Source organism: Bradysia coprophila, assembly GCF_014529535.1.
Source record: "Bradysia coprophila strain Holo2 chromosome IV unlocalized genomic scaffold, BU_Bcop_v1 contig_84, whole genome shotgun sequence".
NCBI lineage: Eukaryota > Metazoa > Arthropoda > Insecta > Diptera > Sciaridae > Bradysia > Bradysia coprophila.
In genome coordinates this window covers 2,482,154-2,500,246 of record NW_023503376.1, presented here as the reverse complement: position 1 = coordinate 2,500,246, position 18,093 = coordinate 2,482,154, and the positions used below count along the sequence as shown (strand labels likewise).

General features: G+C 36.1%; 2 protein-coding genes across 2 annotated transcripts; both read right to left on the bottom strand.

Moving 5' to 3' along the window:
- Window positions 1-581: 581 nt before the first annotated feature.
- On the bottom strand, window positions 582-2,836 carry LOC119072949. The gene is made up of 6 exons (XM_037178272.1): window positions 2,677-2,836; window positions 2,001-2,619; window positions 1,421-1,934; window positions 1,202-1,363; window positions 1,026-1,142; window positions 582-958 (listed from the first exon to the last, which is right to left on the bottom strand). Exons 1-6 carry the CDS (start codon window positions 2,712-2,714, stop codon window positions 627-629), a joined length of 1,782 nt encoding a protein of 593 aa, XP_037034167.1. The 5' UTR covers window positions 2,715-2,836; the 3' UTR covers window positions 582-626.
- A 1,257-nt stretch (window positions 2,837-4,093) lies between these two features.
- LOC119072948 lies at window positions 4,094-6,254 on the bottom strand. The gene is made up of 5 exons (XM_037178271.1): window positions 6,122-6,254; window positions 5,447-6,065; window positions 4,878-5,391; window positions 4,535-4,813; window positions 4,094-4,464 (listed from the first exon to the last, which is right to left on the bottom strand). Exons 1-5 carry the CDS (start codon window positions 6,166-6,168, stop codon window positions 4,139-4,141), a joined length of 1,785 nt encoding a protein of 594 aa, XP_037034166.1. The 5' UTR covers window positions 6,169-6,254; the 3' UTR covers window positions 4,094-4,138.
- Window positions 6,255-18,093: the final 11,839 nt, after the last annotated feature.

Here is an 18,093-nt window from a genome sequence, read left to right as displayed (position 1 = left end):
TGAAGAAACATTTTCCCTTTTTTTTTTTGCTCGTAGTGCCCTTGAGGCTACCCCAGCAATTTTTTGATAATATTTTTTTCTGTTTTAAATGCAGATTTTGTTTTGGTTTTCTTTAAGACGATGAACAGTCGATATAAGTGGAGCCTTAGGGAAGAGCATACTACAAGAGTGAGTTTTAGAGAGAGTACAGCCAAACTTTTTCTGTGATTTTAAGTTCCTTATGAGAATTCATCGTTAATGTCGGCGACAAAAATAGACAATAAGTCCTGAGTCCAACGCACGAGTAATTCAGAGCAAAATAAGCGAATCGTCACTGAGCAAACTCTTAGATTGGGTGTGCTTAACCATGGAATCACAAGCAGTTCCACGTCATAGTAGTTCAACGTCTACAAGAAGTTTAACCTGTTTTGTTATAAAGGTCGGAAGTAATTGAAATTGGACCTATCTTTAAACTACCATTGAAAACGTTAAAACAAATGAAGTAAAAGATTTTGCTGCAAAATGATTTAATCAAATGAGCTAATAGACTTAATGGTTGAAGTTAATCTTGGTAAAGTAATGGACACAGCTAAACGACAACATTTTTCGTCTGGTAACGTTCATTTATTGACTTTGTCGTCTTTCTTTCAACTAAGATCAACAGAATAATCGAATGGCATGGTCGAATTGGCTGGGAATGTAACTGTAAAATTTTTATAATCCTGCAACAGACCATTGGGATCATATCTGACTTCTGGTGTAATTAGTCGCACAGCTACAGACCAAAAGCCAACTTCAGCGTTAATTGCAAACTGATCGTTGAACTCTGATCTTTCCTGACCACCATGGAACCATCTGATTTCTAGACTTTCGTCCTCTACTTCATTATCAGGGGCTCTCAATTGACCCAGCTTTAACGTGTTAACCTCCACTCGTTTAGTTTTGTTGTCATTCGGAGTGTTGCTTACGGTGACGTCGTCTGTGTGTTACCGATAAGAAACGAAAACTTTGTTGTCCATATCAAGAGGTAACTACTACGCCCTTACCAATAAGAGAAATTCTCTGCAAAAATTGGTACCACATTCCTTCCTTACAAACCGGACAGAGTTCCGAGTGCGTCATATTTCTCATTAGACAACCAGCGTTTGTTGGACGATACGTAACTAACGTGAAGACAATTTCAACTGTGTGAGACAAATTTAAATACCTGCAATTTACTCACCTCGCCTCCTTACATCCCACGTTGGGTATGCTGACACAATATCGTTGTCCATGTGGTATTCTTCCTCATTCCCAAATTCGTGCAGAGTAATAGAACAAATCATTCTCGGAATGTCTTCGTTTGTTGAATTGGTCTTAGAGCGAACGGAGAATACATGTTCACCTGAAGCAGTAATGTGTTTCTACGTAATCAATGTTTCGTAGTGTTTCCGTGAATTACCTGCAGTAAATCCAATTTCTCCAGACCAATCATAGAATTCTCTGTCATCCGAGCCTCGTGACTCCCATGGAAGTACTTCACCGTCAAGCATAAACTCAAGAGAATCAGCTTCGCCTGCAGCACTTACTGACAAATCAAGGTACCATCGTGAGTACAGTCCATCCGAAGTGAATGTAAAACTTTGTTCGCCAAGAGATAAGTCTGCCCATGGATACTCGAGCAATCTATAAATGGCTCGTTCTTCTCGAACATTTTCGTGACTTAACCAGTGTCCCCATTTAGTCGTAACCATTGGTAATGAGGGCGCCGAATTTACTCCAGAATACACTGATCCGTCATCGTACTCTTCTCCCACATTTACGAAATTGTGTCCCATTTCATGACGTAGTACAACTGTACCTGTGCGATTAGATTTGGTTGAGATGACAAATTCACCACCCAAACCACCGTAATAATCATCGTTTCCTATTAAGGAAGGGTAATCACAGCCACTGGGTCCTGTTAGTCGACAAATCTAATAGAAAATTGAATGGCACGTCTTATCTTCAAGAAATCGTTCATTCAGATAATCTCAACTCACTTCTCGTGCAAACTGTGCGTTGCCAGGGAAAATTCCCCTTAACTGACCAGCTGACCTATAAAGCTGAAACGCAGTATCTTTAGCACCATTGTACCCGATTCCGCTCTCCACACTTTCAACATAAATGGCCCAAATATTAAAAAGTGGCAGATACGACCGGAACGTATCGCCATTGAACATATCATCGGTCAGGCGACGAATATCACTAAAAAACTTGTCGCGTTCTTCGGCTGTATATCCATCACCCATGAAAACAACGTCAATCCGATTGGCCTGATCACCACCGTCGATAATTTTTTCGATTTCTGGATCTTCCAGAATTTGTTGTTTAGAGTACGACGGAACCAATTGCTTGGTTCTACAAATTGCGTTCGTATAGGTTTCCAAGACGTGCATCGTCTTTGCGTAAATTTCAACGATTCTTGAGGTGTCGTTGATTCTCAGCTGCATTTCAGATGGTGCGGAAATGGCAGGTTTAACGAATGTTTTGAATTCATTCGTGTCGGATGTCTGAAAGCCTTTAAAAGTGCGAGCCGAATTTTGCTCAAGAATCAAACAACTGTGGTTCTTCTGAGGACTCTGCAGCAGTTTGGTGTAGAGAGCTTTTTCTGCCAAAATCCTGCACACGTTTTACAGTCAAAATGTGAAATTAGAATCTCAAGAAATGGATAGTTACGGTAAGGCAGCAAGTAAAATCAGCCAAATGTATTTCATCTTCTTCGAGTTGAATTGTTCGTGTCAACACCAATCTGTCTGCTAGATTGAATTTGATTGAATTTTTCGGACAGCTTATCATATTGAGAACATTGGGCTTCAGGCTGTTATCGTCGCATTGCTTTATCATCTGTCTAAAACTGATAATTTTGAAGTGATGTAGGTACGACTGGTGGTTTAAGACCGGACTGTATTTGATTCGAAGAACTTATCATTGACTCAACGAATGAAATTTTAGACCCGTACGAAGTACTGGGGTCTTATGCGTTTACGCATACGTCCGTAACACGTCGAATTGGACTCCCTGAGTAAGGGGAAACCTATTGTGGTTGTCTAGAGATGCCAAATCAGTGAAAAAAAATGTCCGTCTGTCCGTCTGTCCGTCTGCACGATAACTTGAGTAAAACGCATCCGATTTTGAAAATTCTTTTTTTCCCGTTTGGTGATGTCAAAAGACAGGCTAAGTTCGAAGATGAGTGATTTTGGATCGACCCCTCCCGAGCTGTGGCCCAATAAGTGCTTTACGGTTTTTCGAAGATATCTCCGGACATTCAAACGTTACACTTGTGACTGATACGTCAAATAAAAGGTATTTACAATACCGATCGACAAAAAAAAAGTTTATGAAAATCGGATGACCGACTCGTGAGTTAGACCCATTGGTGTGAAACAGGCACAGGGCGGCAAGCAGTTTTTGCTTGTAGGTCGGCCACATTTCAACATATTTCGTCTGTTTTAGCTTTATTAGATAGGTATTGACCGTACCAATCAGGGAAAAAAAAGTTTTTTAAATTATGTTCTCCGGAGCGTGAGCTAGGTCTCTTGGAGTGAGCTCTTATCTGGCTACTCGGCCGTACAGTGAACGTGGAGTATTTTGTCAATATCTCGAGTAAATTTTGACCGAATTTCATGAATTTTTTTTTGTTTGAAAGGTATTAACGAATGTAAAGCATCGGTAAAATTTCCGGTCTCCTAACAAAATGGCTGCCGGTGGCCATATTGGATTTTAATAAAAGTGATATATCTTGGGATGGTACTTAGAGTGTTTCTGTTAACATGGAAATAATTTGTTATGTGTGTGGGGTGTTTCAGGCATTCCATATATGGACATCTATATATATCTATATTCACCTATATTGAGCTATATACAGCGGTATATAGCTGTTTAAATAGGAATTTATGAAATTTGACTTCGTACGGGGCTGTTTATATTGCCTCCGGCAATTTATTTGTATATGATAACAAGGCTAAGAAAGATAACGTAAGTGATTTTAAAGGGCGAATAGCTTTTCAGTAGAGAATGAAGTAAAAGAAATGAAGAGTTTCACAGTAAAGGCTTTTGATACGAATAGGTGTTTCGTACGGGTCGGCGTTAGCTATGTTTTTGATCTGATTTTTATTTTCAAACTCAAACGGAAAACATTTTAAAAGTCCGATGGATAGATTGGCATCGTTGAATTGACTGGGAATGTTATTGTGAAATTTTCGGAGTCCCGCAACAGACCATTGGGATCATGTCTTACTTCTGGCGTAATTAATCGCACAGCCACAGACCAAAGGCCAACTTCTGCGTCGATTACAAACTGATCGTTAAATTCCGGTCTCTCCTGACCTCCATGAAACCATCTAACTTCCAAACTTTCGTCCTCAACTTCATTATCTGGTGCTCTCAACTGTCCCAGCTTCAGCGTGTTAACCTCCACTCGTTTCGTTTTGTTTTCATTGGGAGTTTTGCTAACGGTGACGTCGTCTGTTTAACAATGAGAAGATAAAAGCTTTGTTGTCTCTACCAAAACGTAACTACTACGCCCGCCCCTTACCAATAAGAGAAATTCTCTGCAAAAATTGGTACCACATTCCCTCCTTACAAACCGTACAGAACTCGGTATGGGTCATATTTCTCATCAGACAACCGGCATTGGTAGGACGATAGGTAATTCTTCGGCTGACATCCCAAGTCGGATATGCGGACACAATATCGTTGTCCATGTGGAATTCCTCCTCGTTGCCGAATTCGTGAAGAGTTACAGAGCAAATCATTCGTGGAATGTCCTCGTTGGTTGGAGTTGTCAGAGAGCGAACGGAAAAGGTATGATTGCCTGCACGAATGGAATCGATTCTCTAAGGTTCTAATCTATCTAGCAAGCACCGAGAAAACCTTACCTTCAGAAAACCCTTCGTAACCGTACCAACCGTAAAATTCTCTGTCGTCGAAGCCACGAGATTGCCATGGAAGAACTTCACCATCGAGAACAAATTCAAGAGAGTCTGCCTCTCCAGCCGCACTAACCGACACATGTAGATACCATCTCGAGTAGTTTCCATCCGAAGTGAACGTGAAGCTCTGCATGCCATTAGCAAGATCTGCCCATGGATAAACCAACAGCCTATAAATCGCTCTTTCGATTCGAATATTTTCGTGACTTAGCCAGTGTCCCCATTTGGTAGTCGCAACAGTCAGATTAGGAGCCGAATTGACGCCTCTGTAGGCCGATCCGTTATCGTATTCCTCCCCAACATTTACGAAATTATGTCCCATTTCATGTCGCAGTACAACCGTTCCCGTTCGGTTAGATTTCGTTGAAATAACGAACTCACCTCCCAGACCACCGTAATAGTCATCGTTAGCAATTAGTGATGGATAGTCGCAACCACCGGGTCCAGTTAATTGGCAAACCTAAACGAATCGGATGTAACGAAAGGATTTTGCATAATGCCACTTTCAGTGTTACTTCTCTCGCATATTGAGCGTTTCCTGTATATATTCCTCTCAACTGTCCCGCTGATCTGTATAATCTGAACGGAGTGTTTATTGCACCATTGTACCCTATTCCACTGTCTTCACTTTCCACAAACACTGCCCAGATGTTGAATAAGGGCAGATAGGATCGAAACGTTTCACCATTGAACATATCATTGGTAAGTCGACGAATATCGTCAAAGAACTGATCCTGCTCTGCAGCAGTGTATCCATCTCCCATAAAAACAACATCGATTCTGTTGCCCTGATCGCCTCCGTCGACAATTTTTTCGATCTCAATCGCATCGGTAGTCACTTGTCTTTCGAAGGAGGGCGTCTGTAAACTTTCTCTTCTCCTACAAATCGTATCTAAATATGCATCGGCGACGAACAACGTTTTTGCGAAAATCTCAATAATTTTCGAATCGTCAGCAGAAGATAACTGCATATCTGCTGGAAATGATACAGCGGATTTGGTAATAATTTTCAGTTCATTTGCGTCACGAGTCTCAAATCCTTTAAAGATGCGAAGATTGTTATGTTCCAGTAACAAACATTTGTGGTTCTCTTGTGGACTTAGCCGCAGCTTCGTGTAGTAGGCTTTATCGGCACTGTAAGGGGAAGACTGTAGTGATTTTAATAGATTTTGATAAAAATGAAGTCGTACGCAAAGACAAATGGAATGAGCAGAATCGCCCAGATACACCGATTCATGTTGTAAAAGGTCTCGTCTATTCACGTTAAATATCGAACAACGACTCACCTAAACATTGCATCAAAATTAGGTAGACAATCGCATGTACTACAGCGTACAATCTTATCAGAGCAAGGTAGGTATTATCAAAGAATAATTAATCGCTTCGCGCACGAGACTTATCTTCACATTTGGTTTTTTTTCCTCGAAATATCTCAATAACTCTGGCTCTCATTTCGTTGATATATTTACACAGCCAAACAGCTGCATGATGCATCACAAGAATGTTGCAAGAGTCGCTAAAGCAAAATACAAAGTGATGTGCAATCATATCATTTCGACGGTGGTTTAGTCTGATTGCGTTTGAAAATTATCGTCGCGAGCTAGTCCTTCGGCGATTTTAATTTTATAATTTTTGCCATTTATATGCATCTTACATCTGAACGAAACAAATAATTTCATTGCGATGATGATAATTGGAAGTAAATTTAATTTGTGCAACAGAGTATCGAAGCTTCACCCGTTGGCTATGAAAGACTTTTTTTTTTTTAAATAACCTTTCGTAGTTAGAATGCGTGACTTAAACCAAATTTGTCACAAAGTAGTGATTCTGTTTTGCTCTGACTCTTGTGCAGGGCCTATTTTCTAGAGAAGTTTTTTTTTAATTTTTCTCAAATTTTCTAGTTTTTTCTACCATTTCTAGAAGTGATTATCATGTCCGTAGCGGTAGCGGAGGACTTGACGCAGTCTAACTTCCAAAAAAAGAACGAAGAAATTTTTTTGAGACGCGGCAACTATATATAGCCGAACATTTCAGTTTCTACCCTTTGGTTTATATCACCACAAAACATATTCTATCATATTCTCGCTTCACATACGAGCAAAACGAGCTATCACTCGACTATGTAGGTTTTAAATTGCCGGAGATACATCGTTTTGAAATTGGTCACTTTTCGTACTAAATACACCAAATTGACTTTTCCCAAACAATCAAAATCTTTCAACTTACTCTGTATGTTTCTATCTATCTATCTATCGACGGTCGATCTCGGAAACTAGTCAGCCAATCTCCATGAAATTTTGCAGGAACCTCAGGGTGGGCATAAAAATGAAAACGTGATACGCCATTACCCCAGGAAAAACCAGAATTTTGTTTTATTGGCCTCGAAGTGGTTTCTGAGTGTGGTTTTCGAGGGTCGGGAACGCGTTTTCGGCTGTAGCTCAGCTGTATCGAAACCTACAGAGGCGTGCGACCCATCAAATGAAAGGTATTCGTAACACGATTTTAACAAAAAAATAATTTAAAAAATCGGGGCAGATTTGTTTGAGCTAGAGTGATTAGAGTGACCAAATTTTGAGCTACTCGAGCGTAGGATGAAAGGACTAATATTTTTTTGGGTTATGAAAGATAGAGAGTTACTTTCTTCGGCAAAGTCGCAGAGTTTTACGAGAAGAACAGATGGGCATATGTGAAAAATGTCGTAAGTTGGAAATGGGTGGGTCAATTATGTTTTTAGAGGTATTTCTTGAATGGTGGCAGATAGAGAATTACTTTCTTCGTCAAATTTTCGAATTTCGTCCAATTTTCTAATTTTGTCAAATTTTCGATTTTCGACAAATTTTCGATTTTTGTCAAATTTTCGATTTTCGTCAAATTTTCGATTTTCGTCAAATTTTCGATTTTCGTCAAATTTTAGATTTTCGTCAAATTTTCGATTCTCGTCAAATTTTCGATTTTCGTCAAATTTTCAAATTTCGCCAAATTTCCGAATTTCTGTTATAAACTGTTATAAAGAGCAGTGTTCTAAAACTTCTAAAACGACTGATATCTCAATAATTTTTACCAAAAAAAATTTGACTGGAAACAACCAAAATTTTACCAAAAAAATCTGCGTCGCATGTGGCAGATAAATTTTCTTGCTGGTCTGTTCCTGAACATTTGCCACTTTGCGACGCAGATTTTTTTGGTAAAATTTTGGTTGTTTCCAGTCAAATTTTTTTTGGCAGATGATGAGAAAAACTAAGCCAGCTTGTTTGAACTAAAATTGAGTGTAAAATTTAATTTTTGCGTAACGAAGCTGAAAGCGTCAACTCTAGCGATATCATTCATTTTAGAAATTGTACTTCAAAGACTGCGTCACACTTTTCTCAAAGAGATTTTTGTTGGGATACTTGAATTCTAGAATTTTCTAGATGGTTGAATGTTTCTAGAATTTCTTAAAAATGTTAGAATTTTTAAACATTTATAAAATCTCTAAAAATTCTAAAATATTCTAGAAATTTTTCTAAGACTTCTACAAAATTCCCAAATTTCTAAAAAAATTCTGTAAAATAGGCCCTGCCGTCTTCAGTTGTTTACTTTAATATTATGTTCTAAAGATTGCTACCAATACAATTAGCCGTTTAAGATCCGCTCTCTCTCCCTACAGCAACTTACGGTACTTTATTCACCCCAAAAATATAATTTTATCTTCGAACTGAATATAATTACTAAAATTAAGGCTAAATTATTATAAAATAAAATGGCGGAAGGAAGAAATAAAGATTTCAGTTCTTTACGACATTAACAGTGCTTTATGGTTCTCATATATTGCGTTTTATTATACGAACCCCTACCGTTGTAGAGATTGCTTAACACATATACTCCCCCCACTCCGCATATATATACATATACATAACCAGCAACATAATTTCCACCTCACCTTAAACCACAAGAATCATTAAATTTATTTTTCTTTTAAAAACCAACCATTGGACTGATTTGCCGTTCGTGAGCTAGTTGCTCTACTCTCTATACGTGTTTTTTGGAGGGTTGCTTGCAAATTTATTTTTGTTATGGCGCGAAAATTAATGGTGTGAGAGATATCTGTTTAAGACGAGTAAAGATCATGCATCATCCTATTGTTATGGGAAAAGTTAGGCGGTAGAGAGATATCAAAAGCCATTAGTCGAGAGGAGAGAGAGAAAAAAAGCCCATCTATTACGTACAGATACGTTGTTTTTTCGGTTATCGCAAGGTTGTGTTGTTGTAAGATGCATAATTTATTTATTTTGATGATAAATTAATTGTGGGATACAATTATAACAGTTTCCCAACCGGAAATTATTTTCTTTTTGTGTAATTTATGGACGAAACGATTAAAAATATTTTTAGTTTTTTTTTTAGAGAATAAAAAATGTTTCTAGCGAAATTGGGCTACCCAATCAATGAATTTGCATAAATTCAGTGTTAGAAAACCGAATTGGTTTTAGCTTTGTCAACGACAGAGACCGTTATAATCCAATATAAAAGTCTCAATTGGAAGAAAATACGAAAGAAAGTTAGCCAACCAACATATGCATAGCAACACACAACAGAAACTGCTATCATAAAAAATGGTCTTAATAATTCACGGTGAATTGAAAAATTCTTTATTATTTTATCCGAGACAAAGGTAATTTATAAGAAACATTATCCTCGCGATAATGAAACTAGATATGTGGAATATTATTAATTGGAACTGCAGCAGACACAAAAATATTTATATTTTGTCAAACATACGTGTGGTGTGTAATATGTAAAAAGTCCGGTAGCACCAAAGATATAATTTTTATTCACTTTTTTTATGGCATTTAAACACCGATGTATAAAAGTCGATAAGGATATTTTGTGACATGGTTATGAATGGCAGCTATTAGTTTATTAATAATTTCAATCATATAATGCGTACATGCTTATATGGATGGTATTTATAACTTCGTTTATTTTGAACATTTATCAGATTCGATACACCAGATTTTTTAGCACAGATAATAAACAAACATTGTTTATACTCCACTCATATGGTGTGTAGTTTCGTACTGGTTGTTGGAATTTTTTTTTTTATTATTCTGAACATACAACTTTTGAGGTGGAAGGAGCGTGGAATGAGAACCGATGATGCCATTATCAAAATTAAAGACTTTTGTTTTTTTCTTGAGGCTTCTTGGAACGATAGCTATTTCGTTTGGTTCCAGTGCATACTGATTTACACTGATTTATTATTGCAATTATGTAATTATGGATCAATGGTCCTATCTCTCTAATCTGTATCGATTAGTCTAATCTGGTCCCACGACTTCTAAATGTTAAACTTCAAGTCTCATTGAATTGTGCAAAACCGAGCCTATCTAGTGGATTGGCTCTCGCTAATCCGTTCTTTTCGCATCTTCTTAGTCTTTATTTTTGGTTGTACTAATCAGAACTGCTTGCTGCTTTAACCTGTCACAGACGGCAAGCATATTAACAGTTTTATTTTCTGATCTTTTACTTCATTTAATCGAAGATTTTCAAAGATTGACAGAAATCTATTACTTCATTTGTTTTGACCACGCTTTTTGCTATATAAGACTTCGTTTGTCAAAGCTTGTCGTTTATTATTGCTGTCGTTGTCGATAGCAGATGATAGCTGTCTGTAACAGGTTAAAAAGTTTCTGCTTTTTTGTATTATGTAAGTCGTGTCCTTCTTATCTTGTATTGTAAACAAACGAAAATGTAAGTATAGTCAGTGGAATTGATGAAATAAATGAATAAAAATAATAAGCACAGTTACCCAATTATTCAATACAAGTTCAAACGGCTATAGACATCTGCTATCAAGAACGACGACAAGAATAAGCGATGAGCTCTGGTGGTAAAGATATTGAAGTAATAGATTTTGTATCAAACATTAGGATACACTTTAAACAAATGAAGTAAGAGATTTGATGATTTTGTTGTACATTTTAATACATTTTTACGAACTTAATGAATCAGAGCCTATTATCATAGCCTAATGCCCTGGTTCTACACATCTTTCAAAGCTTTCAAAACAAGCTTAGATACAATTGGAATTTCAGTGTAACTTAACTTAATAATGGCAGTTTCCAACCCGTATGTTAACCAAATTAATTAATAAATGTTTTAAAATAATGGCAGATTGGGCAAATTATTAGCGAAAAATTGGGCCGATGTTAATCGCACGCGCGTGCGATTAGTCTATTTAGGACGCACACGTAAATGAATTAATCGTTGTGTAAATGTAAATTTAAATGAGGGTCCTTTATGTCGTAATCAGTCTAAAAATTTTAACTGTTGATGCCTTTTACAAAAGGAAAAGTTTCGCTGCACGCGGTTCAAGATGTCTCTTATTGTTTCTATTCGCACCATGCCAAAGTTTTATAAAGAGACTGAGAGTAAGACACTGACAGTAAGCAAAAAGCATCGCTCTCTTTCATAATATTTCTTTCGTAGCACTTTGTAAAAGGAATTATCACTCCTTTATAGTTACATTTTGAAGAAGAAATTACAAATATGCTATTGGCATCAGGTGCCAATAGTCTCTTTATTATTCTGTGGCTAATGGCACCAGGTGCCAACAGTCTCTTTATTATACTAATGCTAATCACACCCGGTGCCATCAGCCACAGTATTATAAGGAGACTATTGGCACCAGAAAAATTTAAAATTTTAATAAACGAGCCATCAGAACAGTCGGAGCGTTTGCTGCGACTGAGCCCCGTACAAACCCGTACATCTATTGCGTACGTGACCCTAGTGCGTCTGTCACCCTACTTTGACCGTAAGCCTATTGCGCCGGTTAATGTAGTTAAAGTAAAATTATTATGGAATGTGTGCATCTTACAAATTGCGCATAGTGCAATTACGAAGCCACGTACGACGTTCCTTTCAAATGAAACAAAAATTTCAAATCGCCCTAAAATTTTATTTTTTTGAAGGGCCTAGTATCGGCCTCAGTCCGAGGACCCAAATTTAAAATTTTTTTCAACTACATTCTATTCGGCCTTTGATTACCTTCCAAATGAAACAAAAATTACGAAAAACGGATGAAATTTGTTCGAGTTATATGTAAAATACACATAGGGCCCTAGTAGTGGCCTTAGTCCAAGGACCCAAATTTAATTTTTTTTCAACCACATTCTATTCGGCCTTTGATTACCTTCCAAATGAAACAAAAATTACGAAAAACGGATGAAATTTACTCGAGTTCTATGTAAAATACACATAGGGCCCTAGTAGTGGCCTTAGTCCAAGGACCCAAATTTAACTTTTTTTCAACCACATTCTATTCGGCCTTTGATTACCTTCCAAATGAAACAAAAATTACGAAAAACGGATGAAATTTGTTCGAGTTATATGTGAAATACACATAGGGCCCTAGTAGCGGCCTTAGGCCAGGGACCCAATTTTTTTTTTTTCAACAACATTCTATTCGGCATTCGATTACCTTCCAAATCAAACAAAAATTACGAAAAACGAATGAAATTTACTCGAGTTCTATGTAAAATACACATAGGGCCCTAGTAGCATTTCACTTCTAAGGCCCTAACTCACGGTCGACTCACCCGATTTTAAAAAACTTTTTTTTCCTGGATTGGTATTGACAATACCTATCATTTGCCTATCATTTACATTTCCATCGTTTATTTTGCCATAAATATCACCAAAAGACCTTGAATCACTTAGGTGGCCCTAACTCACGAAGGGCCGACCCGAATATGCCCATCTTCGAACTTAGCCTCACTATTTCGACTATCTTTCAGGGAAAAATTTTTTTTTGAAATCCGATTTGATTTACTCTAGATATCGACGTGACAGACGGACAGACGGACAGACAAAATTTTTATTGCAGATTCGTCATCTATGAACATAGGCAAACACTTTGCCCTTACCGTCTGCTTCGAATTCCATCAATTACACACGGCATCGTAATCCTATAAGCCCCTTTGTACTTCGTACGGGGCTAAAAATCCGGATATTTCGAAAATTAAACTTGTTTTGTTCACAATCCAAGGGAGATCATCTCTTTACGAAATGTAACGTAAAGGTAGTTTGTTCGATCTTAGGGAATTCGACCCCTTGCGAAATATAACGTAAAGACGGGTTGTTCGATACCTTGGAACTAATCCCTTTACGAAATATAAGGTAAATTCGTTTTGTAGAATACGAGGGAATTCATCCTTCTACGAAATGAAACGTTACAGTTTGTTCATTTCATTTTTACACAGTTTCTAAAGATTGTCGATATGTCAGAGTTTTTAATGTACCCAGTCAATTAAGTTCTTCCCAAATTGCGCAATATTTGAATTCGCGATAGAAATTTTAAATTTTGCGCCAAAAATTCATAATTTGGGAAGAACTTAATTGACTCGGTACATTCAAAACTCTGACATATCTAAAACTGTGTAAAAATGAAATGAACCAACTGTAAGCCGTTTTGTTGGATCACAGGGAATTCATTCTTTTACGAAATGTAACGTAAAGGTATCGAGCAATCCCCCTTTACATTACAATTCTCAATAGGATGAATTCCCTAAGATCGAACCAACTACCTTTACGTTACATTTCGTAAAAGAATGAATTCCTCAGGATCGAACAATCCGCCTTTACGTTAAATTTCGTGCGATTCGCGAGTCACTTCGTTTTTTTCTTTAAATTTTTTGCGTTCACATTTTACTTGCCTCTACAAAGAAAGTCAGCCATTATCGTTCTTTTGACATTTTTCCCATATATTTTATGTCAAACACCTACTAAATATCCAACTTTAACCCTAAAATATCTATGTGAAAATATCTATAAATAAGTTGAACGATTTTTTTTTTCAGCCCAGCTTTTGACTTGACCAGATTCGAGACTCTAAGATATTGATTATACATCAGATCGAAGGATATTATTCTAACTTTGTCTCCTCTTTTTTAATTATTTTTTTCTACTTATCTAAAAACTTTCAATTTTTTCTGTAAAAGTACGTTCTATGTAACCGGAAACTAAGTTGCACAAACTACCCACTAAAATGTAAAAGAGTTACACTCCGTATACGACCTATCAGTATATATATTAATATGAACTGAGCTGAACCGAACAACACGGATAGTAAATTATTTATTAAAATAAACATGAAATTCAATATGTTTTAAGTTTATATTGTTGTCTTTCATTCATAACCATAAGAATAATATTAAAATAATACTTGGTAGCAAAAGGGACCCCACAACTGTTTTGACACCAAAAACAAATGAGGTTACGTGCACTATCTTGATTGTAGGCATAACACAAACATATATAGATAGATACACACAAAACAAACCCATTTATGTATCGTTTCTTGGATTTTCTACATTTTGTTGTTAAATATAATTTAAGAAAAAATGATCATTTCGGTCGGTTATCACTGTTTAATATTTATGGAGAGACATACACACACGTACATCATACGTAGATGGGATGCTGCTTCTTAATAAAATGTTTTAAATTTAAATTTCGAAACAAATGTTTGTTATATTATACTGATTATTTGAAATATAAATCTATCCATACTCAACTCATATATACATCGCCAGCCCCATAAGCACACCTGTGGCGCAATTTTCTTTGAAGAATGAATCCGATGATTTTTTTCTTCTTCTTTTATATTCACGATAATAATGGAACCGTAAATAGACTATTGTATACAGGTGTGACATATTAATTTTTAATATCATTTGCATTAAATCATTCGACGAACATATGAGATGAGCTAAAAAAAAATGTCCGATGCACGAAAGCATTTCACCCGTTTCGTCGATCAGTTAACTAGAAATGATACGATTCCCATAACAACACTATTTTCGTCTATTAGCTGGGGGTGTAGGGTAAGTTTTTTTGGGGGAACGTTCGTTCATCAAATGGAATTAAGAACGATCCACAGATTGAGAATCGTTGTCTTTGGTTTTGTTGTGGTTTTTAAATGATTTTACACAAAATTTGTTTAACAAATGAAAATCTAGATTTTTATTTTAGTATTTCATTCTAGTTACGAGCCCGTACTTTAGAGGCATCATTCATAAAGTATATGTCATGCATGCAAAAGAGATGTAAGATATGGTTGAAAATATGATAGAAATAGATGCAAATGGTCGTAACGCGTGACACACTTTATGAATGACTTCTAACACAGCCCTGCTACTAGCATGAACACTGAATTGGGGCTACCGCTTAGGATTGTTTGTATTGTATGTTTTAATTCTTACAACAAAAACAAGTCATTTGTCTGTACAACGGAAACGAAGTGCCTTTCATCAGCCTCCGAATATTGTCTATGTTCATGCTAGAAGCAGTGCTGTGCTTCTAACCAAAATTCAGAAAAAGGAAATCTAGATCTTCATTTGTTCAACGAAATTTATGTAGAAATAATTTCAGACCACAACAGCTCCAAAATCATAAAATATTAAAATTTGCTTCTTGTGATACGTGATTTGAAAGGCATTTCGATAGTGCATGTATTGAAAAGTAAAGAGAAACTTTCAGAAATAGTTAGATTCCAATTATTCTGAGGTGTCACTGATGCAAGGCTAAAAATGGGACAAAACTATGGATGAAACATAGTGCGGTGAAGTAATAGATTTTCCAGCCGACGAAATGTCTGTAAATATGCAATGAAAAGTCGAAGAAATGGGAAAATAATGTCGCACAATTTTGAGTAGTCGAGATTTTCTATTACGCGCCAGGCAATCCTTCAGCTAAAAGAAGTAAAGGACTCGATAGTCACACTGGTGAAAATCGTCTTTCAAATTTTAATAAAATTCGGAAAGGTTCGGAAAGTATCTGAATTTAACAATTCCAGGGAAAAATGAGAATTTACAAAACTTGGCCACATTTCTTCATCGGAGTTTTAGCATTAATAAACCTCAATCACAGGTAGGTCTATGTCCGAGCTGTAAACCTTTAAACCGATATATACCCCCTAACTACAACTAATTCGACAAAGCTCATACTTAACCATAAAAATGCTAAATCATTCTGATCAATCGACAATCCAAAAATAGTTTTAAAAATTTTTTTAATATTTTTTTCTTCCGATAACTAAAATCAAATTTGATAAATAAACACGAATTAAAGATCTCTCGAAGTGTTAGACATATTGAAATATGTCGAGAAAAGTGTAATGTAACACAAAGTACTTTGCCGACAATAAGTTCAAAGTCATCAATGTCTCATTTTGTAGACTGATTTTTTCTCTCCTCCAAATTTTTTATTTTTTTATTTTGATCTTTTCTTTGTAGATACAATTAAAAGTTGGTTCAGTGATATAGCAATAATTCGATATAAATTGATGTTACATTTTGTGTTACACATGTCCATAATTTCGAACGTAGAAATTGGTCTAATCAGTACAACTGTCGAATTAATTTCAAATAATTATTATCGCTTTTTCGTATGAATACCAACGATTTCTCAATGCATAAAAATGTCAGTTCATTTCTTCAGAAATTTTCTTTTCATTCCATAAATTACATGCAAAACATTCGTTTCTATGGGATGCCATCACACAGTATGATGCTTCACATATTATCACACACAACACAAATTTAAATCCTTGTCAATTATACAATGCGGTAAATAAACGTCATAATTATTTCCCTCATTTGCATTATTGGCTTGATTATACATCTACGTGCACAAACCGAAAACCTTTCAACGGAGGAACACATTCACAACCATCATAGATAACACTGTCACTGGAAGAGTTGAAGTGTGTGTAGTAAATACTTTGAAATAAATATTGACTGCAACGGCAGTACATTTCATATTTTTTGAATTAACGTCAGAAGGAGTTGAAAGAAAATCATACAATTTGAAGCATTCAAACAAAATACATCGTTAAGATTTAATGACGCGAGTAATTAAAATAAAAATAAAAATTGAAATCTTAATTGCAATTAAATCTCGTAAAAAACGACCGAAAACTATATTCGCTTTGAATTTCATAATGGGGATGATTTCAGCATTCAGTGCTGCGAAAACAAAAGGGCTAAGTGTAGGCGTTTAAAAAAAAGAATTTACTTTTTGTTTTCAGAACGATACTTTATAGTCATCTTCTCAAGTTTGTTTGCACAAGATCCGTTGTGTTTATCAGGAATTTGAAAATCGCAAATTAAAAGCTGCCACTCAGGGCGGCATGTCTCCTCACTATTCTCACTTTTCAGACTATTTTTGAGAGGAGTGATAGTGAGTTACTTTTTTTTGCATTTCCTCACTTTTCTCACTATTTCTAACTATTTCAGACGAAAGCGGATAACTTAAGGAAAATTTTCATTACATTTAATACTGAAGTTACAAAATCAGTATCAATCAGTAACTTTAGGATCAAAAATTTCGCCTGCGGCGCAAAATCTACTCAAAGTTCAAAACATTGGTTCATACAATTCACTAGTGCAGTTTTAGTAGCGATATACACAAGAAGACTGGATTTTTTCGGATGAACAGGTTTTCGTTATTTCGATTTTTACTAAGCGTATCCTTATCCTTAGACTTTATTGGCTTTTATCAAAATGCTAACATTATATGCACGGCATAGTAAAACCAGGCAGGAGCGCTTGATTTAGTAAAATAATTTTTTTAATCAGCATTTGAACGTTTATACAGTTAAATTTAGTTTAAATTTAGATCGCAGATCGCAGGTAAAACATTTCCTAGTAAAATAGAATAAAATTAAGAACTGACGTCAGTGTTCATTCGAATTCATTTTCATAATGTATGGATAGGTCCAGCTGACATCAGCAAAATGAGCTGTTCCTGCCTGGTTTCATAAAGCTAAATGTAATAAATCATTGATCGTTGGTGAGGTGTCGCTGGTGGTTGAATATAGGGTACCAGTTTATTTTTGAAATACATAAGATTAGAGGAAGGAATTTGTTCGTGTAGTTTTCGTTTGATGGCCCTGCCACAATGATCACAATCGTACACATTATATTTTCAATATTTCTCAATTGTTGACAGTTACTTTACACAAAATTTGTAGTTGTGTTAGTGTAATTTCAGCGGCCTCCCTTCATTTCAGCCATGTTGAATCAGCGATACAAAATTATTCATTTACGAGCCAAAATATTTTTTCGAATATCTTTGGTAATTCTTACCAGAAACGCTTCCGATCGCAATATTCCTCTGT

Excerpts from the sequence above, each read along its gene's own strand:
- LOC119072948 (XM_037178271.1), bottom strand. The coding sequence starts at position 6,168 with ATGAATCGGTGTATCTGGGCGATTCTGCTCATTCCATTTGTCTTTGC. Across the intron at positions 6,066-6,121 it reads CTCATTCCATTTGTCTTTGC|TGCCGATAAAGCCTACTACA; the intron begins GTACGACTTCAT and ends TTCCCCTTACAG. Across the intron at positions 4,465-4,534 it reads GCAGAGAATTTCTCTTATTG|ACGACGTCACCGTTAGCAAA; the intron begins GTAAGGGGCGGG and ends ATTGTTAAACAG.
- LOC119072949 (XM_037178272.1), bottom strand. The coding sequence starts at position 2,714 with ATGAAATACATTTGGCTGATTTTACTTGCTGCCTTACC. Across the intron at positions 1,143-1,201 it reads GTGGGATGTAAGGAGGCGAG|TTACGTATCGTCCAACAAAC; the intron begins GTGAGTAAATTG and ends TCTTCACGTTAG. Across the intron at positions 959-1,025 it reads GCAGAGAATTTCTCTTATTG|ACGACGTCACCGTAAGCAAC; the intron begins GTAAGGGCGTAG and ends GGTAACACACAG.